The 27803-nt window shown below is 39.3% G+C and overlaps 2 protein-coding genes across 5 annotated transcripts; both read left to right on the top strand.

Annotated features, from left to right (window-relative positions):
- The first annotated feature begins 3341 nt into the window (after positions 1 to 3341).
- LOC115683398 (myb-related protein 2-like) lies at positions 3342 to 6253 on the top strand. 2 transcript variants are annotated; one of them, XM_030607942.2, is made up of 7 exons: positions 3342 to 3523; positions 3616 to 3836; positions 3939 to 4015; positions 4360 to 4417; positions 4529 to 4613; positions 4739 to 4793; positions 5247 to 6253. In XM_030607942.2, the coding sequence occupies exons 2-7, from the start codon at positions 3626 to 3628 to the stop codon at positions 6000 to 6002; spliced, it is 1242 nt and encodes a 413-aa protein (XP_030463802.1). In that variant the 5' UTR covers positions 3342 to 3523; positions 3616 to 3625; the 3' UTR covers positions 6003 to 6253. The 2 variants fall into 2 exon arrangements, with proteins under 2 accessions (XP_030463802.1, XP_030463800.1); XM_030607940.2 differs by having other exon boundaries at positions 4724 to 4793.
- Positions 6254 to 10035: 3782 nt separating this feature from the next.
- LOC115683302 (uncharacterized) lies at positions 10036 to 27220 on the top strand. Of its 3 annotated transcripts, none has more exons than XM_056315480.1 (17): positions 10036 to 10139; positions 10306 to 10437; positions 15143 to 15280; positions 16098 to 16148; positions 16294 to 16383; positions 16468 to 16614; positions 17849 to 17959; positions 18265 to 18321; positions 18474 to 19205; positions 20339 to 20509; positions 21606 to 21756; positions 23049 to 23188; positions 24802 to 25062; positions 25174 to 25308; positions 25450 to 25631; positions 26662 to 26798; positions 26931 to 27220. In XM_056315480.1, the coding sequence occupies exons 1-16, from the start codon at positions 10047 to 10049 to the stop codon at positions 26726 to 26728; spliced, it is 2658 nt and encodes an 885-aa protein (XP_056171455.1). In that variant the 5' UTR covers positions 10036 to 10046; the 3' UTR covers positions 26729 to 26798; positions 26931 to 27220. The 3 variants fall into 3 exon arrangements, with proteins under 3 accessions (XP_056171455.1, XP_056171454.1, XP_056171453.1); XM_056315479.1 differs by having other exon boundaries at positions 21606 to 21771; positions 26936 to 27220; XM_056315478.1 differs by having other exon boundaries at positions 21606 to 21771.
- Positions 27221 to 27803: the final 583 nt, after the last annotated feature.

Below are 27803 nucleotides of genomic sequence, written 5' to 3'. Positions count from 1 at the left end.
ATCTTAATTTCGGCGCGCTATGATAAAACGAGGTGCTTATGAGCACATGATTCCGATCATGGGTTAATGAAAGGCGCCCCAATAAAATTTGCTAAAAGGGATAAAGAGAACCCATTTTATGTGGCTTTGGGTAGAGAGGAATAATCCAATTCTTGACTTGAGAATACGACTTGTTGCTTTATAGGTTTTGAGTTAAGATTCTCATATTCCATTCCATTGGAATTGGAATCTGCCAACTTTTTCTTTCCTCTCTCTATTCCTCATAACTTTTTTCCCTCCTCCACAAGGAATATCATTCCGTGGCCATTTCTCACTTTCGATTTGAGCCATAGCAAATCCCCTGTGGTCAGAAATTTGTAACCAATCAGAATTTCACAAGTTTTTTTTTCTGTCCTTGTGATGGACTAGTCGTATGATGATTCTCATATACGTTTAAATTGCTTCTCTTTCAGGGCTTGGTCTCACCCCAAAAGTGGCTTTACATATTAATGTATAAGCGCACAAAAGGCAATGTAACTTGCAAGTACAAAGCAGGAACATTTAAGTCTATGTTCTGTCTAAAAAGTGTCAGAATAGCATCAATTGATGTGGAAGAGAAACAACAGTTAGTTACAGGTAGTCAAAGGTGAGCGTTCCTCTGTTTCGGGCAATGTAATGTGAAGTTAAGTGCTCCAGATGTGCCGTTTTGGTCATCGAGTGTACAGAGACATTAAGTGAAAGCCACAGTATCCTGATTGTTCTGTTCATGATTTGAGATGACTTTTGAACAGTTCGTGGGGTATGGTGATTCGGTCAAACCAATCATTGAACATTACGCACGGGTTAGAACCGTTATGCCAATTGATGAGGATTCATCAAAGTTACATCTGCTCCTGCTCTTTCTAAAAGGTGCAACCTGTTGCATTTAGATCTATGGTTTGGGTACAATCATAGTTTAACTTTTTGGGACAGTCAGCTGCTTATCGGCCTTACAAATTTATAGAAGCAAGAGTCCATTGTGTAATCTTGCTGCATGTCCTATAAACTCAGCTTAAAACAGAAGGAGCATGAAGAAATAAGCTTGCTCTAACGTTCTTGGCCATCTCGTGACAACTTAGAGTTTATTGGAACAGATGGTTGTTTGATGGCATCAAATTTAGGTCACGCTTTTGGTTTTCATCACTGCCTTGTCTGTTTAAAGCTTTTCACATTTCATTATTGTCTCGCGCTTTCCAGTGTCCTTTCTCTCTGGTCAATTTTACACACCATAATTCACGCGTAAAGTCCGGTATACACATGGAAAAATTTTATGGCTCAATATGCAGAGAGTATGTTTTTTACTTGTTTGAGTTTTACGGGACAAACAATTGCCATCCAGATTTGGTAGGATAATTCAATTTGTACAATCTCATTCGTTTAATGTTCTGTCGCAGGATTAAGTATTCTTCTCTCTTTCTTGGGTGTGTTGGGGTCGTCTCCCGGTCAATCTCTTTTGTAAAACAAACACAAATTGAACACATGAGAAGAGGGCAAGCAGTTTTTAGTCTCTCAAAAAATCTTATATGTGACATTCATGTTATCTTTCAATATGCATGATAAAAGTGCAAAAACATTTGGCAAATCCAATGCAAAATAAATTATGTTGCAGAAAAAGTTGACTTTAAGGTGAAACTGAGTTTGTAGAGTAGCTGCAATTTCATGTTGCAACTGTCAGTGTATCGGAACGCTCCTGTACAACTTATTCCTATCCACATGCCAGACAATTATTCAGAAATCCCACCTTTAAAAAGCTTTAGCAAAAGCCTGTCACTTCAGGGGATTCTCCCGATCTGGATAAATATCTTTGCATTATCAGAATTCAATGATTTTCCAGGAAGAGACCTTCTGGAACTAACGGGGACGGTATTGTTCCAGCGATGCGATTGTAAAGCATGATTTATTGTCTATTGTTGAGCAATGTTCCACTCTGCGAGTTCGCCGGTGTCCTTTGAAGGATTTCAATGCAAAGTTTTTCCTCAAGACATGCTCCAAGTAGATATCATCTAAAAACCCACCAGTTATTCAATTTGAGGAAGTATCAGATGCTTACAAATAATGCAAATGTGACTGTTTGACAATGGAACACTGCGCAGACAATATTTCTCAGCGGAAACCTTATATACGTGATTTTTAGAATTTAAGCAGACATTTATGTCTTTCCACACTGTTTGTATGCACAGACAATGCAAAAGGTTTTATGAATGAGTAACTTTATATTCGGTGGCAATGAGCACCCCTGCGCTGCGATACAAGTCCCTGTGAAACAGCATATAAACATCAACAAAAGGGAAAAACAGCAAGCGAAAAGTGTAGAGATTCACGCAATGCAGGAGAATCCAAAAAGCCAAACGGCAGGAGTCAAGGGCAAGGTCATGGGACTCTCTACGCCAGAGATTGTCCTGTCTTTCATCAACTGCAAGTATGGAAGCAAGTACAATTCCTTTTTTCCCCCCTCTCCAATGGGTCCCAGGATTTTAGGATTCTCCAATTCGCCAGTGCGGGGCCGGCTATTTTACGCCAATTGAAGTATGAAAAAGATTTTGGACCAGCATCCTTCTAATATTATGCGCTATGCGGGCTGAATAAGTACCAAACTTCTGAAGAAGACAAAGTGGGAATGTATTCCTTATTCCATGCCTTGCTTCCAACACTCCAAGGAAGAGCATCTCATTACCGAATTTTTGATCTCCCTTCTGTAATGTATCCATTTCCAATGCTCCAGTCAACAGAATCTTCTAACATTCTGCAAATACAGCCAATAAAAGCATTTTCTTAGGGTCTAAATTAATATGAAGAAACGAAAAAAAATCCCATCACAATCAGATTTAACTTATTTACTTGTGATCGCGTAACCCCAACAAGAGGATAAAAATGTTTGTGAGTTCTTCAGAATCTTCCCTAAAGGTGAGAAGGCGAAACAAGGTCTTTGGAGCTTTCAAGGCACACAGAGTTAGTGGATTCTCCTAATCCAAGTCAGAAATTCCCCTATAAAAATCCGGGAATCAGGTTCCTACCTTTGCCAGGTGGAGATATATGAATTGCCTACGAAAAAAAAATTAGACAGAGGGATCAATTCTGGTGCTCGTTGCGAGGCTCAAGGGGCTATGGAAAGGTGTATTGAAGAGGAATTCAAACTGGTGGGCACTGTCTGAGAATGGAAACTAAAGAAGGCGTGTAGGGCCCGGCGCTTAACAATGTAGGAAGGACAATATCTCCTTTTGATGTCGCTATGAATATTGAATTGGGTCCAGCCCTCCCCATGGCTCTGTCGAAGATTCTGTCCTGTCTCGCTAACCTTCCTTTATAAAGGTCCTTCGCAGGCCAAACCTTTCATTGAGCAAGATCAGAAGGCTAAGGATCAACAGTATAAGTGAGAGTTCTTAGGAAGTTGTGTCTGAATTTACTCCAATTCAGGACTAGACGTTGCGTGGTGTGGAAGAAAGAAGAAGCGAGTTTGGTTCAGAGCATAAACATTGGATCACAAGAAGAGTGAAACGCGATTCAGGTAAATCCTAGAGCTCATTTTTAATTGGGCAATCTTGTTGCCTGAGCTCGTGCATCGAGCTTGACTTGAGCCAGGGTGTCATTGCGCTACAGAAAAGAAAACATGTACCATCATAACCAGCATCTGGGAAAGAACATCAATCCTTCTTCAAGAATGTCAATCCCTTCAGACAGGCATTTGTTTCTACAAGGTGGTAATGGTCCTGGAGATTCGGGACTCGTCCTGTCGACTGATGCGAAGCCTAGACTAAAATGGACACCTGATCTTCACGAGAGATTCGTCGAAGCAGTCACCCAGCTTGGCGGAGCAGATAGTGAGTAAAGAAACGTTATGATGCCGAGTTCATTCTGAAATTTATGCGGCAAAAAATGCTGTGAACATCCGCTGATGCAAGTATTATCCTTTCATATTGCAGAGGCCACTCCCAAAACAGTCATGAAGCTTATGGGAATTCCAGGCCTCACCCTATACCACTTGAAGAGTCATCTCCAGGTAAATTGTTCATCTTCGCTGAGCTTTCATTCTAGTGCTTTCAGTGATTTGACTTCCATTTCCTACTCCTTGGTTAAGCCATTTCAAACTCATGGCATGTTACTTTATTGCTCGTCAAATAATGGACGAAGTCACTCTTCTTATTGTTGAAATCTATATCTTTTCCAAGATTGTTGAGAATGAGAAAGTCAGGATATGCGGAAAATTTCAGGTTCTTATATGTTCTGCAAATGATTCTAAGGACGTTATAGCATGACGTTTTAAAACAAGACACGACCTTTCGCTTCTTAGGTCTTATGTATGTTGTAACTTCGTAAAGTAACCTCAGCTTTTTTCCGGTGCAGAAATACAGGCTCAGTAAGAATCTGCATGGACAAGCAAACAGCGGAAACAACAAAATCGGTATGTGGAGATTATTCTATTCTCTGCAGATTCTATACATGACAAGAAACCTAGAGATTTGTGGGGGATTCTCATAGAGATAATCTAACTGGAACTAATCGCCTGGCACAGGTACTGTCGCTGTTGGAGGAGACAGAGTACCAGAGACAAACGGATCTCACGTCCACAATTTAAACATCGTACCGCAAACAAACAAGTAAGAACACAAACATTCTCCGAGTGGCAACGATTTTCGTAACCAACTTGAAGCTGTCACCTATCTACTTATACTAGACATATTTCCTGAGTAAACCTTTTCCGACACAGAAACTTGCATTTCAGTGAGGCGCTCCAGATGCAAATTGAAGTGCAGAGGAGACTCCATGAACAGCTGGAGGTAAAGAAGATTTCAAGCTTTTATTTCACATATCATTCATTATGAGCATTAGTAGTGACGAAGAACCAAAGGAAGTTTAAGCCACAAAGATAAAAATGATCATGCTGGTGTATTATTGCCATTAGAAGCAGAAATAGTAGAACCTAGAAAGCCAAAAACCAAAAAATGGTTGATAGAGTGCAGATTTGGATTGATATTTGAATATGTAACGACTTAACATGGATAGACCAACTCGTGGCAAAAATTATTATCAAAGGTCACAGTCCGATCACTTCTATCAAGATTTTGTAAGGACAGTCACTTCTGTTTCCATCTAAATTCAGATTTTCTCGCAACTCTTTGCATGTAGATGTTATTGTTAGGATAAAGTTCGTGATCTCCCTTCTTTGTTTGTCATTCTACTGTCTGTATTGGTAGAAAAACATCCTGAGAAACCTGTCCAAACTCGCTCAGGTACAGAGACACTTGCAGCTCCGGATAGAGGCTCAAGGAAAGTATCTCCAGTCAGTGCTCGAGAAAGCTCAAGAGACTCTAGGGAGACAAAACTTGGGCTCAGCGAGCCTCGAAGCCGCCAAGCTTCAGCTTTCCGAGCTGGTGTCCAAAGTATCTACGCAAAGCCTGAACTCCGCATTCCCGGACTTGAAGGAACTTCAGGGCTTATGTGCACAGCAAATGCAGATGAACCCGCCTACCGATTGTTCCGTTGACAGCTGCCTCACCTCCTGCGAAGGATCACATAAAGACCAAGAGATTCACAACAACGGCATTGGGCTGAGACCATATAGCGGTGGTAGCATGCTCTTGGACCCAAAAGAAATCGCAGACGAGCCCAGAACAGAGAAAATTGAATTCAAGTGGGGTGGGGATGTGAAAGAAGACAGGATGTTTCTTTCATATGGAGTGAAGGAAATGGAGAGGAGATCTTTCCCTGGAGGACTAGGACAAAGCCACTTGTCCATGAGCATAGGCCTTGAAGGAGGACAGGGCTGTTCCGAGGTGAAAAACAAAGCCAAAGAAGGCGGAGGGAGCGTGGATTTCCTTGAAAGACTGCACTCCAGAGCGGATTCGGTGAAGCTGGATAGCGATCAGAGATCCTGTGGGAATCGAATGCATTACTTCGACGCGAAACTTGACCTGAATGCCCACGAAGAAAATGACGTCGCCTCGAGCTGCAAACAGTTCGATTTGAATGGATTCAGCTGGAGCTGAGAAGGGTCTCTCGGGCTAAACCAGATCGATTCAACGGACAAACGCTTCCCAAGCTCACCTTCCCCTGCAGTGAAGGATCGGTGGCTGGGAAGATGGCCAGCCACTGGCCGTTCAGTCAGGAAATAATTTGCATCACCCAAATGTGTACACTATTTATAAGTAGATAAGCAATGAGGGGCTTCTAAAGCATGCAAAACTATATTGTCGTAGATAATTTTTCAAGAATGCCAAGTTATATACTTGGTGCACAATTCATGCTTGTTTAATCTGAATAGAAATGGTTGATGCATACTCAACCATTGATCTGTAGATCGCAAGTGCTTAGTCTCATCAGATAGGGAAAGAAAAGGGACAGCAAACCCTTTCTCAAACTTCTAACGAAACTTAACAGCAGACAACATATATAAAATGATCATTCCATTTTGTAAAAGCTCAGCAACATGGGATATCTCATTCCCACGATCAATTAAGATCAAGTTCCTCTGTTCTAGGCTTTTAGAAGACCTTTCGTTCTGACACGCGCATCAATTACCACTGAGAAAATGTTTACTTCAAGATTTGAATTTCAGAACTAAAACTTCTTCTCTAGCCATAGAAACTATTCATCAATCAATGGATATGGTGATTAGCTTGATCATCATTTGGAGAGCTCTTCTTCACAGTTCACAGCTTGTGAACTATATAGGATATATCCGACACCGTCGGTACTGGTATGCTTACCAGGGTTTTCACATGATTATTCGCGTCTTTATTTTCACAGATAGAGCGAGGATATGTGGATCGAGAGGTGATAGTTTCCTTCTCTCCCGGGTACTAGAATTAGGCTCTGCCGGCGTTGCTTGGTGTATTTTCTGCTTCTCCTTCTTCACGCTCATTCAAATTGAAGCCTTCAGATATACAGAACTCTCCTAGGGGCAAGAAGCGAGAATTATTGCAATGACCATAACTTTTGGTCCCGATGGAGTTACGAAATTGAAGGACCAGTAAACAAATCCACGGTCTAGAGTAACCGTCAAACCTTTTATACCCGTTCCTTTATAACCTCAAAATCCACTCATTTTCGTAAATTTCGGGGTCATTTTCTTCAATCGTTGATTACATAGTTAATATTCTCAGTTCCGTTATTTTCTCTTGACCTTGCGGAAAATAAATGATTTAGAAAATATTTTCCTAAATATTATCGCTTTCAAAAAATGAATGAATGAAATGTATCTTCACTACCCACAAAAATGTTTAGACATGAATTGTTGTCAATAATGAAAATGTTTTTTCATTGACCAATTATTTCAAATGATATAAGCTATCGTCTTGAGGACTCCGTTTGTTTTGCGAATAACATTTTCCTATTTTTTGACAGTTGGATCGCTTAGGAAAATAAGTCAACATAAAAACCTCTACTTAAATTCAGGAAAATGATTTCCTCTTTAAAAAATCAAAAATCATTTTTCAAAATATGACTAAATAACAATGCTTGGATCAAAAACGCTGCGTTTGGGCACAGAAACCCCAACACTCATTTCATGGGCCCTTGGCAGCAGACTCAAGTCCGGGTCTAAAGAGATTGGGCCTAGGACCCTGGTGCTTGTGCTTGGGACCCCAGTGCCTAAACCAGAGTCCATCAAGGCTGGGGCCGAGACCAACGGAGTCCATCAAGGCCAAGCCTGGGTCTAAAGAAGCCGGGCCAAGAACCCCAGTGCTGGTGCTTGGGACCCCAACGCCCAAGTCCATCGAGGCCGAGCCCAGGACATCAATGCTTGTGCCTAAATCCTTGGCTATCGCACCCGGGTCCATCGAGGCCAAGCCCGAAACTTCTGGCACTTGGGACCGAGTCTTTGGGCGAGTGCCCGAGTCCTTCAAGACCAGGCCTAGGTCCCCCTGGTCCATCATGGTTGGGCTTGAGTTTATCGGGGCCAAGTCTGAGAGCTCAACGCTCGAGGTCGGGCTCGAGTCTATCAAGACTGGGGGACCCCAATGCTCACAAACGAATCCGTCAAGGCTAGGCTTGGGACCCCGGCACCCGCACCCAGGTCTGTCCATGCTGAGACTAGGATCCAGGCTCATGCGCTCGATTCCGTCGAGGCCAAGCTCGAGTCCTGACATTCGCACCTGGGTCCATCTAGGCTAGGCCTTAGACCTCAACACCTAGGCTTAGGTTTTGGCATGGGCACTGTGGTCTAGGTTATGAGTCCAGCCTCGATGGACTTGGGCTCGGGCGCGAGGGTCCAAGGCTTGACCTTGATTTAATATTTAATATTTAGCATAAGGGGGAGTGTTGGAATAATTAAATATTAAATCACGCATTCATCTAACAGCTTAAGTTTTTTAAAACAGTAAACAACGATCCCACGAAATCTCACATTTATATTCAAGAAATTAACTATACCTTATCTTCCATAAGAAATTACCGAATGTTATGCTGAACTACCTTATTTTTCAAACCAAAATAGCTAATGCTACCAAATTGCTATAATCGTAATCCATGTTGAATACTTCAATTTTCAAAATTTAATCAACTTACCTAAGAAGACCTAAATTAATCGAATTAGCAGATTTGGTTGAAATAATCATGAGCTTGATATCCAGCACAATTTGTCATGGGACAAACGCATTGTACTAACTCAATGAAACACACGACAAACAAGGATATTATTTTCTTTTTCTATTTTAATTTAAATCAATAAGCAGATCCTCTCACGAAAAGTTAAGGACGGCGCAATTTATAAATTATATTAAGCTCCATTTATTTTACGAAAAATGAATAATCTATAAAATATTTTATTAAAAATGACTCCTTGTATTATTTTATAAAAATGAATAAACGAAAAAATTTCCATCTTCGGCGAAAATGATTAGATATAAATTGTTGTCAGTTATGACATCATTTTTCATTGACTAATTATTTTAAGGGAAATAAGCGATCGTTTTTATGAAAACGTTTTCAAAACCATTTATTTTCCGCAAAACAAATGGAGCCTTAAATTCAATTATATTTCAAGTGATAAATACCGAACCGAGAGCTTGTTTGGTTGGCTTTTTAAATTCAAAAAAGTTACTTATCGACATGATACCGAAAATCCCAAAAAAAATATTTTAGCTTCAAAGAGTTACGAAAATATCTCGAATGTGTTGGTATAATTTTTATAAAAAGAAAAAGATCGAGGTGATTTATATTAAAAATAAATTCACTAAACCTATACGTGGAAATAAAAATTTGAAAACGAAAATCGCTCCAATAATAACAATACACCCTTTTGCCTCGGTAGTATTAAGGATAACGACATAAATGATTCTTGAACTTTCGCTTATTGTGCAGTGTGGTCCCCTAATCTCCATACTATATGAAAACAATTAATATTATCTTTCCATCAATTTAAGTACATGAACGATATTAAACATTTTCATACAATATAAGGACTGATTTAAATGGATACCAAAAGTTCATGGACCGTATCGAATAAATTAAAAGTTTAGAAATAGTATTGTATGTTAGCCTAAAGTTTAAAGACCGCATCGGACGAATGAAAATTTCATGAATTTACATTGTACACCGAGTCGCAGTCCAATGACCATATCGAACCGAGGTGGTAATTCTTTTAATGTTTCGGCTAAGGGAGAGATTTCTCTTCCCTTTCTCGCCGGGTCGCCTCTACCCCCCCCAAAAAAAAGACAAAAAGCCCGAAAAAGCGAAATCCGAGCAGGGCCCCCCCGGGGGGCTTAATGCCATGCAGCGGGCCCCGCAGCGACGTCGTCCGCCACCCTCCCTCCTTCCCTCGCTCTCGCTTCCCGAAGCGAACAACAAAATCCTCTCTCCCTCTCTCTTTCTCTCATTATTTGGCGTTACGAGCATTCCATTCGAGCAAAAACACTCCCCTCACTTCAAATTCCCAAGCTCTCCCTCTCTACCTCTCTCTCTCTCTCTCTCTCTCGCTCTCGCTCTCGCGCTCTGCGCGTCCTCCTCTTCGCCGTAGCCGTCGCCGCCGGACCGGTACGCGACCGCCGCCGCCGCCGCCGCCGGCTGGCTCGGGGCCTGGCCCGGAATTCGCAATGGGAGCGAGCCGGAAGCTCCAGGCGGAGATCGACCGCGTGCTGAAGAAGGTCCAGGAAGGCGTCGAGGTCTTCGACGGCATATGGAACAAGGTCGGCGCAACGACCGCTCGCGCGGCGAGAATTCCTCGCCTCCGGCTCTCTCTCTCTCTCTCCTTCCTTTCCGCGATCGGAGCGTGCGCGGGCCTTGCTTTCGCGTTCGGTTGATCGTCGGTTGATTTTTTCGTTTCGTGTTTTCTCGTTTGCCTTGCGCCTTCAGGTTTACGACACGGACAATGCGAACCAGAAGGAGAAGCTGGAGGCGGACTTGAAGAAGGAGATTAAGAAGCTGCAGAGGTACCGCGACCAGATTAAGACGTGGACGCAGTCGAGCGAGATCAAGGATAAGAAGGTCTCTCTCTCTCTCTCTCTCTCTCTCTCTCTCTCTCTCTCTCTCTCTCTCTCTCTCTCTCTCTCTCCTTACTCTTGAGCATGCGTTCGTCCTCGATTGTCGTCGTTTTTCTTTGCGGCGCGCTCGCGATCGGTGATCATCCCGCCACCATTTCTGTTTCGATCGAGACATTATCGTCACCCTCGTTTAGTTTTTGTTGTTCGCTTTCGGTTGCTGTAATAATAATTTGCATGCAGAGTGGCTTTGTCCATTTCGGTTTATGAAATGTCGCGCGTTCGCGCTGGCTGAATTTTTTTAGCCTATGATTATTCATTGTGTAATTCTTTTTTTCGTGCGTTTGATCACGCTTGATTTCATAAGTTGTAGGTGGTCCAGAGACTTTCGCTGGCACAACACTGTACTCTGTTTGATTTAGTCTCAGAATCTTTTCAAACAGGGTTAAGCATTTAATTCCCTGGAATGGATTTGCATATTGATGTATGACACACAACATCTGCTATCCTGGGAATCAGTTTTTTATATTAATTTGTCCTCCTAGATTCAGATTGATGTTAATTGAAGCGGCGTGTGATGATCTTAGGGCAGAGCACCACGCCGTGGTGAATATTGATGCAGAATCATATTTTAGTTGAAGCTGCTTGGAGTTCATTTGGGGTAAATATATTGCTTCTGTGGTAAGGTTTGGCAACTAGTAGTCTTTGGTGTTTGTGTATGAAGCATAGTGTGGGCCATATGTCCATAAGAGCATCTACAATAGTTATTGACCTGACTTTTTTGTCATTCCGTGGCCGGTGGCTAACTCATTCCACAAAGGTCGTAAGTATTCTGTAGGCAGCTTCTGTTTTCGAAGTTTAATGTTCTTTCTAAGTAACCATTTTATTTTGTGTGTTAGTTTTGGCATTTCCCTCCGTCACGGGAAAAGGATTGGTGTTATGATAGCTATTGTGTTTCACAAGTTTTGGTAGTTCTCAAAATAGTCTAAGTTCAATCAAATTCTGTAGTAATGCAGCATTCAATGTAGATAACAGGAAGCCTTTCTTGGAGAATAAGTTTCTCAGCTATGGTAATAAAATCATGCTGGAAATTTAACGGCTACTTCTTCCTTCCAAGATTTCATTGTGAAATCTTCATTCAGTAATATTGACTCCATAATTTTTCATCTCCCTCTCGTGTGCACGCACGTCGAGTCGCTTGCTCTTAGCCATCTAAGATCTGCTGTTGTATTGAAAATTGCATTTTTATAGCTGCCTGCAAAAAATAGATTTTCCATTGTTCCTTATATTTTCAGAAATGGTCTGTATACGGCATCGGCCAAACGTCTATTCCTCAACCCAGATTATGGGATAGCAATGAGTGGTTCTTCAATTTTCAATTCCTAATATCTGTGTTTATTATCAAATTTAACTAATATCCGCTTCATCAGATCTCAACAAGGCACAAATTAATTCGAAGTGCAATTCTGGTTCCTCGCTCTTACAAGGGGGTATTTGATAAACATTACAGTGAATCTTTTCTGTCATGTCAGAGGTCCGACTAGAAGTAATCTTAAATTATTAGGTAATAAAACAATGTGAACTAGGTTCCCCTTGGATGTACAATGGTAACAAATCTAGGTTCATAGTTGATTTTCTATTTCTTCTTGGAAAGGCTTTGGTCTTGATAATGACAAACTGAATTCGTCCTTTCTTTTTCTTTCTCTCTCTCTTTTTTAATCCTTTTGAGGGGTGTGGTTATGGACAATGCAGTTAATTTGCTTGTGCTGGCGGCTTCAATGTTTCAGTTGAAGATTGAGCAATGAGTTACGACTTCACTATTCAGTTTGGTTGGGTGCACACATGATTTCTACTTATGTATGCTTATTCTTCTATATGAGATTTGCACGAAACCGTGTTTGGTTGTGGGTCTTTTTATGCTCAAAAAGCAATGTTTCAAAGATAAAAATGAGTCCCATTAATGAGCTAAAGCAAAGAGGCAAAGCTTTTGGACGTCCTTATATTTGAACAGGAGTTGTTGACCGAGCTCTTTAAATTTGTAATTTATTTATTTAGGGAAAGGGCTTATCAAAATAATTGAAAAGATGAAATCCATTCTTTCCATCCAATCACGAATATTGTGACTAGGCCTTTGTAGACTATTTCAGGTGTTTTTAATTGCTGTCAATTCTGACATTCCTTTTCCTTTTTGTATTTTCAATTTGTTCATTGTCGTTGACATTTCTCTCTTTGATTCTTATGGGATAAGGTCTTTCTTTGATATAGCCGGAGAAGAGAAAATACCGATATTGAATACATCCAACATATGACAATAATGATTATTTTTCTTTTTTCATATGGACAAACTTAAAAATGTGTCTTCAGAAGTATCAAGAGACTATTTTGTGGTTTAATGAGTCTTTCAAATATTATTCGAATAAATGTCAACGTGCCAATTGTGTGATAATTTCTTATAATGGCCACATAACATGATTTTTTACAATGGCCACCTTTTGGAAGTTGTGTCTGTTCCCGCTGCCCGACTTTTGTCTTTATAACATGGACAATGTCCTATGAGTTGGATTAATTGTCGAATTCCACCAGATATCTGATTATTGGTGTCAATGGCAACCACGTAGGAATCTTTCATAAGTTAAGACTTCCCCACAATGTACCGAGCTATCAAAGTGTCTCACATCGCTTGCATTTGAGGTTTAAAATTGCCTTGTATACAGGTAGTACCCCTCCACTTGATAGTTTAAGCTTTTGGGCTTGAATGTACTAACATTGGACTCAGGTCAAGTTTCAATTTCTCTTGATTTTCTTTGAATTGCCAAAAAAATGATTGGAAATATCATCAACTTCTGGGGATGGTAGGAGCTCCAGTTGGTCCAACCACTCCAATGGACCAGGAGAGTCCCACTTTATTTGTTGCATGTGGATTCTTGTTGATCTTGTTCACTAATCTCCAACTTCATGCTCGTTAGACGATGTCATTCTGGTTTGCACATGAAGGGAGTTAAAGTACCCCACATTGCTAGCATATCGGATTCGCATATGTGTAGTATTTCTCCACTTAATGACTTAAGTTTTCATGATATGCAAAGATAAGTTAATTAGAGCTTTGTTAGATTCCATGCCAAATAAAAGTTGCTACAACGTCTATTTTGACTGGACTTAAGGTTTGTAAACGCAAGTAACTAAAATTACTACACATGAGGGATTGCGAGTTGTGGAAAGTATGATCTAGAGTTTTGTCTGGATGGAGAAACTAGGAGCTAACATGTCATTTTTCTGAGATGTTCATGATAAGCCAGAGTAAGGTTGTGTTTTACTTATTAGTCTTTAATTGCTTCCATTTTCCCTAAGATTTAAGTAGGCAATGAGTATGGATTGCACAATATCATTAACTATAGGCATCCTCTGCTAAATAACTTTACCAACTAGGTAAATATTTCTTTAGCGTTCCTTTTGCTTCGACTTTTCTAGATAAAGTAGATATAGAGCTGGAGGTGTTTTACCAAAGCTTTCGGGCACAAGGAGCATTAATTTTGTATACTGACATGCTTATTGAGTAGATTAAGAGAATTAAAGTGTAGTGGTTTTCGAACAAGCATTTACGTAAAATATATATAGGTTTATGTTTCATGATTAGTTACTCATATAGGATGTCGTATTTGTTGGTTGAAGACTGGAAATTGGCTGGACAGTGGAGAGCACGCATCACTGGTTACTACAGACAACATTAATTAGGAATTTATTCCTTCTCGATTTTCTTGTAAACGTTTTCAGTTTTCTCATAGGTTTTGAAGCCAAAAGTACACTGAAAATTTCCGTTCTGTTCCTTAGCATTTATATAGTATGAAGGCAGTAATTTTAATAATGTCCAATTATTTTATCTATTTCTTTTTTTGAAATATCCCCCCCAACCCCACAAAGCAAAAGAAGAAGTTTAGCATAGTTGTCATTTTATTTGGTAGCTTGTTCATAATAGGGAGGAAATATAGTCACGACAATGCAAATGAATTACGCCCTTCAGTTTCTTCTAAATAGAGTTAGAAGATAATAGTTGAAAACCTGGAAAATTTCCTGCTTCCCATAGCCCATTTTGGTGTAAAGATGTCTGCATGGATCCAATTGAAAGATCAAATGATTATATTCAATGACTACGAGAATCCTGATGTTTGGATAAAAGAAATTACATGCTTCTTTAATACAATGTCCCTTGCTCGATAAATAATCCAGTATATTTTTAGTTCTGCATTGGGTGTGCTAAATCAAGTGATACCGTAGTAACTGAAATCATAAATATGATGCTATTGGAGTTTCTTTCCTTTAAGACGGTCTACAGTGCCTATATTTCTGAGTGCATGTATTGGTGCTGTGCTTTGAAGTTGACGATGTTCGTTTCGGAACTACAAGTCCATCACTAATGTTCTCTGTATTGTCCATCTTGCTGCATTATCGTTCCTTTTGGCCGATAATTCGGTGCATGTATCATCTACAGTATACTTTTTCCTTTGCACAGTGTTTCTTTAAGGTAGCGAATATACTAACTAAATTATGGTTTTCTATTTTTGACCTTTCTGGTGAGACTAAATTATGATTTCCTTTTGAGGTTAACCAATATCGGGTGCTGCTTGAGATGGTCTTTTTGCCATAACATTGGTTCTTTTAGCCAAAGTCAGTTATTAAGTTAGTTGACTATAACATACTTTCTTTTGTTGATCTAGGTTAGTGCCTCTTATGAGCAGTCTCTGGTGGATGCCCGAAAACTTATCGAGCGTGAAATGGAGAGATTTAAGATCTGCGAGAAGGAAACAAAGACGAAAGCATTCTCTAAAGAAGGCCTTGGTCAACAACCTAGAACCGTAAGAATTGCACACTTGCATTGCCCTTTTGCATGGTGTTTAAAGAACTAGTCCTCTCCTGGTGGGACATTACGTTAATTTGGCTATATATACAAAATTTTGAATATGCCCTTTTTAATTTTTGTAGATGAGCATCGTGACTCTGGGCGTTTGTTTTCTGTTTTTCACTAGTGTTCAAAGAATTAATGCACCTTTTGTCTACTTGATGCAACTCTCTTTCTGAAAAGAAAAGAACTTGAGAAATCTCAAAGGCATAGGCTATTTTAAGTTTTGATGAATGTCTGTTATTACCACAATTTGTACTCTTATGAAAAAAATTAATTCGGGTTGAAAAGAAGGGGTCTCTAGAAATACAGGGAAATTGCTGTCAAACTAAATTTGAAGAAACTCCTTAGGAAATCTGTTATCCTTTCTTTGAATTCCATCTGGAAATTCCTCTACTCAGTGTCTGCTTCTTTATCATTTTTTGTTAAACTTCATGGCAGTTCCCCCTTTGGTTGCTATAAAGATAAGGATGCTTGAAGGACATGTCTGATGTTCAAGTCTCTTATGCTTTGTTTGTGGAACATGGAGGGTAGGAAAGGGGCGAGAAAATTCAAAATCTTCCCCAGTCTCTCCTCATTGAAATCTTAAGATTTTCCCATTTTCTACACCCACCTCCCATTTTTCTGCCCCTCCCCTCCTTCCTAAATGAAGCATTGATTTTACTTCTCTTGGCCTGCCGTTACTCTATTTTAGCGAGAATGGACATTTATTTGCTTAATTGAGCCCCATTAATATTTGTGTGTTTGCTTGCCTATTCATCTTATTGCAATAGGATCCAAAGGAGAAAGCTAAGTCAGAGACAAGGGATTGGATAAACAATGTGGTAAGGGATTAATCTTTTGTTACTTCATTTTTTTTCCATACTGCTTCAGCACCAGAGAAAACTAAGTCACATGAAAATGCTACTTGCCCTCTAAGATCTATATGCAGTACTTTCAAAAAGAACTTTTAACTCTCTCCTTGGACAGGTTGGCGAGTTGGAAACCCAGATTGATATTTTTGAAGCCGAGATTGAGGGGCTTTCTGTAAAGAAAGGAAAGACAAGGCCTCCTAGACTGGTAGGAACTATAAGGGAAAATCCAGTATTTTGTTAGTAATTTAGCTGAGTGTGGATTCACTTGGTTAATATTGCTCTTTTACAGACACATTTAGAGACATCCATTTCTCGCCATAAGGCTCATATTATGAAGTTGGAATTGATTTTGAGGCTGCTGGATAATGATGAATTGAGTCCTGAGCAAGTTAATGATGTCAAAGACTTTTTGGACGACTATGTGGAACGAAATCAGGTTAATTTTCAGTTTCTTCTGTTGTTAATTATTGCATGGACTTGGCTGCTAATATGACAGCATTGATCCTACAACATATGCGTACAAATGTGAGATGCATGCAGTACCACCTTGTAACATTGGACATGTTAATAAAAACATTTTGCTGCCCTGTTCTTTCACTTTGTTTTCTTTTAAAGAACAATATTGCATGAACTGGAGATAGGATTGTTGGTGTACACAAAGGAAAACTATGCTTAAACACAGTCATGCTGTTGCATGTTTAAAGGAATGCAGGTAATGCTTGCAGACAATATGGGCTTATGCATGGTTTTTTCCATTGAATAGTATTCAGATAGATTGCAACTCATTTCATTCGACTGAATCAGGGATGTTATGATGTTTTGGCGAGTTCATTTCGAGAAGCAATAATATTTCGATTAATTAAATTTTGCAGCATGGTGTACTCAACTTTGATTTTCTTTAAACAACAATACCTTTCCAATTCGTATTGAACCAAAGAAAATTTGTTGTGCTCTTCCATATTCTTAAGAAGACACCATTTTCCTCATTTAGTTGATGCATCTGTTTGTAATGGATTAGAAATTCTGATAATACTTGATCTTTTTCTTTGGCGCCCTTATTGGATAAAATTGTGAATGTAATACAGAAATTTTCAGTCTGTGGGCACAAGTTGTATTTTTATGTCACTTTTGTATAACGAGTGCTGTGAAACCCAGTTAATGGGACAATTGTTAATAAGCAAGTAGCCCTGGAGCACCTACTGTTATAAGGTCCGCAGTGCTTGCATTATATACTGAACTGTTTATGCACAGTCCAATCTGATGGCAATTCCATCTGATTTGTGGCTGCCAACTTATGTCATATAGTCAAGTAAATATTTTTGCAAATAGTAGTTGGGAAAGCGTATGAATGAAGTAGCAATTTATTTTCCTACTTGGATGTACCACAGCACCTACCTGGCCATTTTTTTTCCTCAATAAAGATTTATGCTTTTCTCATATAACAACCTAGTTTGGAGACATTAGAGCCAAGTCATTTTCTATATAAGACAACTGCATATACCTCCGACAACTTTACCTGATACAGTAATTTTAGTCCACGCTTAAGATGTTCTGCAGGTGGGGCATCTTTATCTGTTTATTTACTTCTAATATAGTTCTGACAAATAAGTCCTTGACTTAAGTTGATATATATTTGTTTTGTTGTTCACACTGGACAACTATCTCTGCAGGATGACTTTGATGAATTTGGGGATGTAGACGAGTTTTACAACTCATTACCATTGGAGAAGGTGGAAGCTCTTGAAGAGCTGGTTACCCTTGGTCCTCCTGGTCTCTTGAAGGTGTAGTAGCCATGCTATTAATATTTTTCAAGCTTCAGAGTGATATTTTTCTTTTTTCTGTTTTGAGGTGCTGCACTATGAATGATGCAGGCAGCCATTGATGTGAAATGGTTAAATCCATTTCAGAAAAACTCATAACATGGTGTATGTGGATAGGTCTTCATGTATGTCAAGTGTTATTTTTTGTTTAGAAACTGGAAGACCCTTTTCTTTGCTCCACATAATTGTTGGAGTCCGGGGATTAGGATATGAGATACTCTAATATCTTGAAAATATGTGACGGAAGGCATTCTATTGTTTGACAGGGGACACCAGTTCTGAGCTTGAAGAATTCTCCAATGGCAGCACCACCTCACCTGGCAGTAAATCTTTATTTTCTATTTACAACTTGATTACAGAAATGTGGATTATATGATAAGGCCATGATTATGCTGCTGAAGTTTTGCTTGTTTCCTTCAAAATTGCTGTGCTTCAACTTTATTTTAATGTTGCCTGCTGATTATTTCATCTTCAGGCTACTACTACAACTGCTCATCAACAAGAAGGTTCCTTGGTCCAAGAGAAAGTTGAAGACACAATCTCTAAAGATGCCAATTCAGATGTTACCGCTGGAATTCGGCCAACCAAAACTAGTACCATAACTTATGCCGTTTCAACACCTATGGGAATTCATGCTGATTCTGTTTCATCAAACATTCTTTCTCGTAGCCCATCTGGTGCATCAACTACTTCAACAATTCTGCCCGGTCCTACTCAAGTTTGTGGTGTCCTGGAAAATGCAGGTTCTGCCGATTCATCTACTTTAAATTTTTCTACTTCAGGCAAAGAGGAAGAAAATGTGAACTTCCCGGGTCACCAACTGTCTCCCTCTCTTAATGAGGCTGGGATTTTGAGTGGAATGGCTGGGGGTGCTCTATCCAGTCAATCGTCATCTAGACTAGCATCAGCCGACATGCTTTCTGGTAGTGGAACCAATGTTGTGCCCCCTTCTACTTCAGACATAGCAAAGAGGAATATTTTAGAAGCTGAGGAAAGACTTGGAAGTAGTGGAACAATGCAGTCTCTAGTGTCCCCATTGGACAATAGAATCATCTTACCTCAGGGGCTGAAGGCCAATGAAGTTACTGGATTTGTTGATTCGGGTAGCGGTGCTGAGGGTGCATCCTTGGTTGGCAGGATTTTTTCACCTCCTGTAGTTACTGGCATGGAGTGGAGGCCTGGAAGTTCTTTTAACCAGAATCAATCGGTATGCTATTGTGTACCTTTTTCAAAGCTTGATTGCGCATTATGTCATTTTTTAATTCTTAATTGTGCTTTGCCGACTCATGTTCCAAATTTGCAACCGTAATTCCTATTTGGTTTCTCTAATTTGATCGTACAGCAGAAATCTATCATGTGCATGCCGGCCTTCTTCTTTTTTTTTTTATAGTTTATTGGGTTAACTGAATCCTTAGGTTCATATCATTATGCATGTGTGTGAAAGACTTTGCTCTGGGGTTGTGCAAGAATTTAAATCTTACTTTTGATGTCTGATTATCTGTCTTACCATGTGTAGATATCCGTATAGCCACTTTTGAGTGCCATGGCTATTGGCATGTAATTGATCTTTGTTTGAGAGTAATGCAAGAATTCATCTCGGACTCTGCTTTCATTTATATTTTGTTGTCTTTATCTACCACATTTGAGGTGTATTTACACCTGTTTTATGTTTATAATGCCATGGCTTGCATATGTTTGTTTAGGTTCGGAATCTGTCCCTCTTTCTTTTCTTGGAGGTGGTGAAATATATGTATTTTACTGCATCTGCTTCACCATAGTATAGTAATTATTTCTCTTCAGAATAAATAGTTCAAAATCATTAGTAGTGGTTACCAAAGACACCCTTGGAGAATTTTTTCGCAAACAAAGGCATCCCCTGAGGTTGCTTTTTTTGTGCCGAAGATTGCTTGAGACGATATGGGGGGTTATTAGCTATAAATGATTTGAGAAGGGTTGTATAGTAGTCAACAGCACTATATCAGCACAATTGGTGGAACTTGTTACTCTATTTTCCATTGACCAGAGATCCGGAAAGTGGACCGGTTATGACTTGTTCTCTCCATGCAGAACTTTGGTATGCAAAAGTCTTCCCAGAAGTTAAAGAAAAATGGAAAGAATTTTTTGTCCTTAATCCTCTCTACTTTTTTCTGTAAGGAGAGCGTAATGGCAGAGTTTTTAAAGGGAAAGAGTCATAATTAGACAAAGATGGTTAGGCAGTCCTCATTGGGTTGGCAACTGAGCATTTTGTATATAGAGAGGCTACCACTGTGACGGCTGGCATACCTTTGATGCTTGTTTAATATAAATGCTCATATGGCTTGCTGTACTACACTCTGCCAGGGGCCTGCCCGCGGGAGAACTGAAATAGCCCCTGATCAAAGGGAGAGATTTTTACAACGTTTCCAGCAAATGCAGCAACAAGGTCACAGCATCTTTTTGGGCATGCCTCCCTTGACTGGAGGAAATCAGAAGCAGTTTTCTGCACAACAGCAAGGCCCACCCTTGCAGCAGGTTCTTCCTTCTCGATTAATTTTCTCTATTCTTTCTTTTATATGTTAATGATCTCTGTATGGATTTCATCTATCAAATACCGTTTCCTCAATAATGAGTATATTAGGACACGATCTTCAGTTATCAATGGAAATTAGTTGTTCTGCGATAGATTCTGAATCTCTCTCTAGTACTCGGTGGACATGCCCACTGTGTGCATTTGACAGTAATTTGTGTTGGATAATTTGTGTATTTTCAACCGTACTGATAAAAATGATCAACCCATACGAGCAGTCACAAGTACTGCCTTTTGATTACCGGGAATACACTGGGATTAAGTATTTTACGTGCCCCATGGGCATATTGAGCATAAGAATGTGCTTCGCACTATGTACTAGGGTTGAAATTGTTATACTTCAACCTGTCATTTCATGCTATTGTGCTGTATGAATGATGGTTGCCATATGTATCTTGAATGTTTATTGTCTATCAAATCAAGATCACCTGTAACATGGGGGGAAATCCACCCTATAGAAAAGAGAGGCTTATTAGTGTTTTTAACCTTCTTCCTATTTCTCAAAACACCCTTGTCTCGTTAAATGTTATGGATTGTTTGAACTTTGCTAAAGCAACCAACACGCGATAGCACTCTTATGTGTATTACAACTTTCCCACATTTATATCGCTTTGAGGTGTTATTTATCACCTGCTGAAGTCGTATGATTAGATACCTTGTTCTTAGTCATGAGTCTTGTCATTTTTTTACTATCTATTGAGCCAACACTAGAATTTAGTTTTAGCCCCAATAAGTCCATCTCACACTTGCTATCTATTCCACACTCTTAATACCTATTGAAGATACAATAGTATATTCGATTCCTGGCTTGAAGTAGGATCAGTGTATTCATAGTGTTATTATGAGACGGTTTTTACTTAACAGTTTACAAGCATTTCATATGCCGTAATCTTTGCGTTGTATTTTTTAGTAATTGCCCCATACATGTAGCTTTTTTTTCTTTCTGTGGTACAAGTGGCATATGTCTTTTTCTTTGTGGTCATTTTAGGCTTTGTTCTGAAGCTCAATTATTTTTTCCATATCCTTTCTACAACTGTGCAGTTCAATTCTCAAAGCTCATCCATCTCTCCTCAAGTCAGTATGGGGCTTGGTTTACAAATGCCAGGTCTTAACACTGTATCTGGCTTGGCTCTGCAACAACAACTGGGTTCCATCCATCAACAGTTCAGTCAGCAACCTTTTGCACTTTCAGGTCCAAGAGATTCCGGTACATAGATCTTATTTGCAATAATATAGATTACTATTTTATATTGGAGGTTCTGAATCATTGGAGGCAGTTAATGGCTCCAATTTCTGAAATTTGATCTTCTTTTGTCTTTTCGGGCTTTTAGTACTGGGAGGAAGGGCCTGCTTTGTAGCCATTGGGTCATGAACATTCATAGTTGCTACCTGTATACTCTTGCTGGTCTGTGTGGTTGTGCAGGGAGGCATGGTGCTTTATTATTCAATTTAAAACTCAATTTGAATATTCCCAAATGGTAGGACTGCATGGAGGCAGCCTAACACAATCTTGAATACTTCTTCCATGAAAGGACGTAATGGTAGATGGAACGGACTGTTTTATTGTTTCCCATACTTATATTTTATTATAGTTAGTCATAGAAGTCTTTCATTCATTGCCCATTTCTTCAGATTATTTTCTTTTTTTCCCATAACTTGACTTTTAAATGAAGTCCTGTCACTTCATTTGCGAATCTTGCAAAGCTACTTAAGGGTATACCTATTGATTGACAAATTAACTTCATATAATATTTTTGCCTCGATGAATTCAAGATTCCCAAGTTACACTTTCTGATCCAAACGCTGATAATATGCCTGGCATCTTATATCAAACTCTCAAGTTTTGTTCATCCTTTTCAAAAGGTAATGTACCTCTTAAACCCCATCGATAGTCAAATGGTAAACCCATTTCTGTACTACAGCTTTAAACTATTGCTACATTCTATGTTTTATTTTTTCTAGATAATTGATTGTGCATACAAAGACCTTCCCACTCTTTTTCACAGTGCAATCTCAATCTATATCTATTAAATACTCCAACCATCCACTGTCTTTTGTAATTTTGTGTGTTTGGAGTGACTCATGTTTTCAGCCTTCTTTTTTGTTTGTGTGGAGAGCCTTGTGCACTGGGACTTCTTTTTTACTTTTATTTAATGTCAAATACTTCAAAACTTTGAAACATTTAAATATGAGTTTCTAAAATCATGTTTTCCCATCATTTTTTTCTTTGTTTTGCGACGAAATCAAATGTTTGTATTTGATCTTTTTAATTTCTTATGTTGATGAAAAATATCAGGTAACTGATTGGGTGTGAGGCCACTTTATTTATTTTTTCAACTTTGTTCTTCCAGAATGCTTAAGCAAGGTTAAACTCCAATTGGAGTTATTTTAAGATCAGTTGTCGTTGTGGTTTTACTTCGAAAATATTTTTGTCAGCCTGTTTTGAAGACCACAGTTAGTTGATACCAGGCATGCATCATGCAGAAGTTGGCAATGGGAAAATTCTGGAGCAGCTGGGAGAGCAGAATCTTCCTGAATTTTCAGGTGCTGATTCTGCTGTTAGGTCTGGAGCAGGCAAGAATACAATGAATGAGAATGATCTGATATTCCCCCAAGCATCAGATGTACGTTTATACATTTAAACATTGATGAAGCAGCTTTACTTTTCAATCTTCTGTTTCTCTTCTTCCTAGAACTAGAATGCCTTTTAGTATATTTCTTTTAAAATCAATGGATGCCATTTTCTTTTTCTTCATCATGTAATGTCATGTGAAGCTTTGGTGTCAAATATTTAGAGAATAATACTTCTCATCTGAAGTCATACTCAATCTAATTTGAGCCATGTGGTTCAGTGTTGTGCTTAGTGACATTAATCCAAACATTTATTTCATCATGCTGGACCACTGGTTTTGCGTCTGGTTTATCTACGCAACAAAGTCATGTTGTCTGGCAGATTATCTAATGGCCACCAATGTATGGCCTTGCTTGTGATGGCTTGCGTCCCTGTTTTCTTGTTTTCTTCCCAATGCCCATGTGGATTGCTTGTGCCGTATCAAGCTATTGCATGACTGTTGAGGTTTAAACGCTTCTAGCTCCACGAGTTTTATAAAAGGACAATTCTTTTTCTTTCACAGAAAAACATGTTTCTGGTGGACCTTACGCAACTATAGTATAGTTTTGACAATGTGATGCTTCAAAAGATGCTACTGAGAATCGCTTGTTCATAATATTCTTGTGAGGGAAAATACTTAAATGTGCTAATTTTAAACAGCCATGGACCCTTGGACATTTCAATTTGGCATTTGGGCTGTAAGAGGTGAACTAGCTAACATTGATGATGCAGTGCCTTATAATGTATTCTGTTTTTGGATGACACAGTACAATATATGCTTAAGTGCTATGAACCTAATAACAAAAGTCTGACTTTATTTAGCGTTGGTTATTTAGCTATAGATGGATCCGATCAGATCATACATATACCTGGCATATTTGTGTAATAGAATCAATACTTAGGACCTTAGATTCATAGGATGCAGGAATTATATCAGAGAATTTGGTTTTACTTTTAATGGCATCTAATCTTTTATATTTGTTGGTTGTTCGCTTTATTTTATTGCTTACTGAAGTCAGAATCATGATCCAGTTGACTATGCTTGAACTTGTGTGCTCCCCGAGACGACATAAACTTATAATTTTCAAACTGAATGAATAGTGAAATAACCTGGTAAGTTACGTGGGGACTCTGATCTGTCTATTTGAGCGCAGACTTGTGACTCAGCATTGGGCAGGCAGGGGTTCATGACAAGTGGGCTTGAACTGTAACCAAGCAAACATTACTAAGCCAACCATGAATTCCTGAGCCGTAGAGGGAACCATCTGAGTGATGAGGGCAATGTTAAATCTTTCTGAGAAAAATTCTTACCTGGCTTTTGCTCGCCTCTTGGTTCTATATTGGCTGGTTTCATACGTAAAGAATCTAATGGATTGTTAACTGTAGTAAGATTGGTCTGATGCTGTGCATCTTGTGATCCAGTTCTCTTGATTAAGTGTTTCTGACGTTTCTTGATCTTCATACATGTGCTTGCTTCTGGTGCATTTCGTGAATGTTTCATCAGTATCACCTAAACACAACTGCACCACATCCATGTGCATCTAATGTATATGCATACATGCTTGTGTAAGTTTCAGTGCTAAACATGGCGTGAACATAGGCTATTGTGTCTGTTTTATGCCACAGGCTGGATTAGTGGGCTCTTTTCTGGAGCCTGCTGAGGTTCCTAGAGATTCTGACCTATCCCCTGGGCAACTTTATCGGCCCACTCAACCTTCTCGAAACCTTGGATTTATTGGGCGAAGAAGTATCTCTGACCTTGGTGCTGTTGGTGATAATTTTAGTTCATCAAGTTTCAGTCATGGAGGCTATCATGATCAGATATACAATCAGGCGATGCTTGAGGCTGCGTTTCATAAGCTTCCTCAACCCAAGGACTCAGACAGGGCAAGGAGTTATATACCTGTGTTATACAATTTCATATTTCGTTTTGTTTATTAAACTTACAGTAATTCTAGTATATGCTCATAGAATGATCTGTATGTTTGTCTACTACAGAGGCGCCCTGTTGACACACCTCCTAGCTTTCCTCAAGTACAAGCACCCATCGTGAAGACAAAAGCTTTTTGGGAACGATTAGGCAGGGACCCTTGTTCTGTGGATACCCTTTTCTTTGCATTTTACTATCAACAGGTATCTCCTTATATAGATGACATATTTTTTGACACCTTGCATGTGCCTGCCCTTGAACGAGTGCTTTCTTGAGTCCTCTTCCATTAGGTAATACTTTCTCCGATTCACTCAATCGTAACTTACTGGAATGGTGTTCTGCAGAATACTTTTCAACAATCTATGGCTGCAAAGGAGTTGAAGAAGCAATCTTGGAGATATCACAAGAAACACAACACATGGTTTCAGCGGCATGAGGAGCCAACAGTAGCCACAGCTCAATATGAACAGGGAAGTTACATTTATTTTGACTTTCATGCTTCAGAAGACGAGACGCAGGCTGGATGGTAAGTTTAATAGACTTGCAAGTCACATACGTGCTCTATCTGGTAGCCTTTACTTGGTAAATAACATGCATATTATCAGGACTATAGAAAACCCTTGTCTCAGCCATTCATCTTTTGAATGTGATAAGAGGATGTTGATTAAAAGGTTCCTAACCCCAAGGGATTACTCAAGTGGCAAGTGTGTTCATTCTCCTCACTCATGGCTTGGGTTTAAATCACCACGCTTGTGCATTTTTTTGGGGCCACGCCCAGGAGAACAGACCTATGTGTCTCTTGTAATTAGGCAGTATGTATGGGAGGGGAGACTTGTCACACCCGGTGTAGATTACTTGGGTGCTTAAAGAACCCCGCATACCCATTGATATCGACAAAAAGGAAAAGATTAGAGAGGTCCCATGCAATGGGCAGATAGTTATATCCTTATCGAAGTGAATTTCAAACCAATTATTTTGAGCCAGTGAGAAAATTTTGTAGATCTATATCTGTGATAGCAATGTGGTTAAGATAGACATATATACTATTCACATGCAATAGATGAATCGGATATCCTCTTAGTTGCCTACATCATAGTCCACTTGGCTTTAATATTGTAAGAAAATAGATTCCCATTGCTTACACCTGTATATTAAGTAGAGTCTGATCGAAGTTCTTCACTCGTGAAAGTGTCTCTTTTATTATACCACGTCTGCTTTTTGCATTTGCCTCTGCATGCTTTTTGGGATAAAGTCTGTAAGCAACATACTGATAATAAAATCTTTACCTCTTCCCTTTTGTCAGAAATTTTGTTACTATTTCAAAATTTTGTGCCCTTAGGGAGTGCGTGCATGCCTGTGTGTCGCAAGGCATGTGCCTGAAAATGCTCGGCTGGTCAGTCTGCCTGAGCTACGCATGTTCAGTGCATGTTTGTGTGACTGTTTTCTACAGTCTTGATGAATAAGTTATGTTGATTTCCAAGCCATAAATAGTTTGGAAAAATGCAAGATAGAACTTTTACTAATTGTTTGCATGCCTTCTTCAATTTGATTTTCAGGTGCCAGAGGATCAAGAAGGACTTCACATTTGACTACCGTTACCTTGAAGACGAAATAGTATTATAGGTGACCTGTAGATTCTGCTGCAGTGGTTATCAACCCTGACTTCATTGTTCGTTTTATACCGATTATACTGGTAATATTCCAAAAGCCTTCTGTTTTCGTTAATTTGCAGACAGTGTCGTTCTTTTTACATTTTGTTTTTAAGCTTAACTCCATGACATTTGCTTTCTCTGAGCTTTGCTTACACGACCTTCGGCTTTGCCAGTGCAGATAGCCAGAAACACCCAGTGTCCTCATGTGCATAACAATCCGGTTACAGGTTTACTGCTTCATTGAGATTCTTACCTTTCTCCTCTTTCCTTGGACCATTTGAGTTTCTCGGGATGCTGAAATGTCATCCCTTTTTCACAGCAACTTGTATCCTCATTTCGGGACCGTTCTGTAAAATTTGATCTGTGTCCTTATGCACTTATATGACGAATAGTTCTATCAGTTACCCTCACCTTTAACTTTCTCTGGACAGCTTGAATTTGAGGGAGAAACTTTTCTGCTTTTTACTGGAATCCTCCTTCATTCAGATATTTACTTTTGGCCCGTGGGAATAATTTCTTGAAGAGCTGTTACAGATATCTTGTTTCGTACGTATTGAAATTGGGGTTGGCTTAGACGCTAAATGCGCCAAGATACACCTTACAATCCGAAGGACTAGTCAAAAGGCTTGGGTATGTTGACATCTCGAGTAAAATGGCACTTGCCGAGCCTGCCCGTCTCTAATTTGGTGGTAATATGACCAAAGCAACTACCACATTCGAGTGGATTGAGGCTGCTAAATTTGCTTGGGGTAATTGTTAGTGTTCAGTTATTTACCATCACGCGGTTTTGTAATTTGAAGTTGGCACTTATGTTGTCAACATTATTCTTGTGGAAATTCCGACAAGTAGGAAACATACAAGGTCTGCGTGCTTTCTTCCCGCAGATGCATAAAACATAGTCGGGCAACAATGTGTACAGGCAGATTGCTTTTTGTTCCATGGATAGAAAACATCGTTTCATGTTGGTAAATCAATGATAATGTTGGTAGCTTTTCACACGCGATCAAATTTTGACTGGCAACTTGTTTAGTCCGTTAAGTGATGGT

This window comes from Syzygium oleosum, unplaced genomic scaffold (genome assembly GCF_021117445.2).
Source record: "Syzygium oleosum isolate NSW1041296 unplaced genomic scaffold, Sole_v2.1 Sole_v2.10, whole genome shotgun sequence".
NCBI lineage: Eukaryota > Viridiplantae > Streptophyta > Magnoliopsida > Myrtales > Myrtaceae > Syzygium > Syzygium oleosum.
Note: the sequence above shows the minus strand (reverse complement) of the source record. Positions and strands in the feature narration are given on the sequence as shown.

Excerpts from the sequence above, each read along its gene's own strand:
- LOC115683302 (XM_056315479.1), top strand. The coding sequence starts at position 10,047 with ATGGGAGCGAGCCGGAAGCTCCAGGCGGAGATCGACCGCGTGCTGAAG. Across the intron at positions 16,615-17,848 it reads ACTATGTGGAACGAAATCAG|GATGACTTTGATGAATTTGG; the intron begins GTTAATTTTCAG and ends CTATCTCTGCAG. Across the intron at positions 19,206-20,338 it reads CTTTTAACCAGAATCAATCG|GGGCCTGCCCGCGGGAGAAC; the intron begins GTATGCTATTGT and ends ACACTCTGCCAG.
- LOC115683398 (XM_030607940.2), top strand. The coding sequence starts at position 3,626 with ATGTACCATCATAACCAGCATCTGGGAAAGAACATCAATCCTTCTTCA. Across the intron at positions 4,016-4,359 it reads ACTTGAAGAGTCATCTCCAG|AAATACAGGCTCAGTAAGAA; the intron begins GTAAATTGTTCA and ends TTTCCGGTGCAG. Across the intron at positions 4,418-4,528 it reads CAGCGGAAACAACAAAATCG|GTACTGTCGCTGTTGGAGGA; the intron begins GTATGTGGAGAT and ends CGCCTGGCACAG.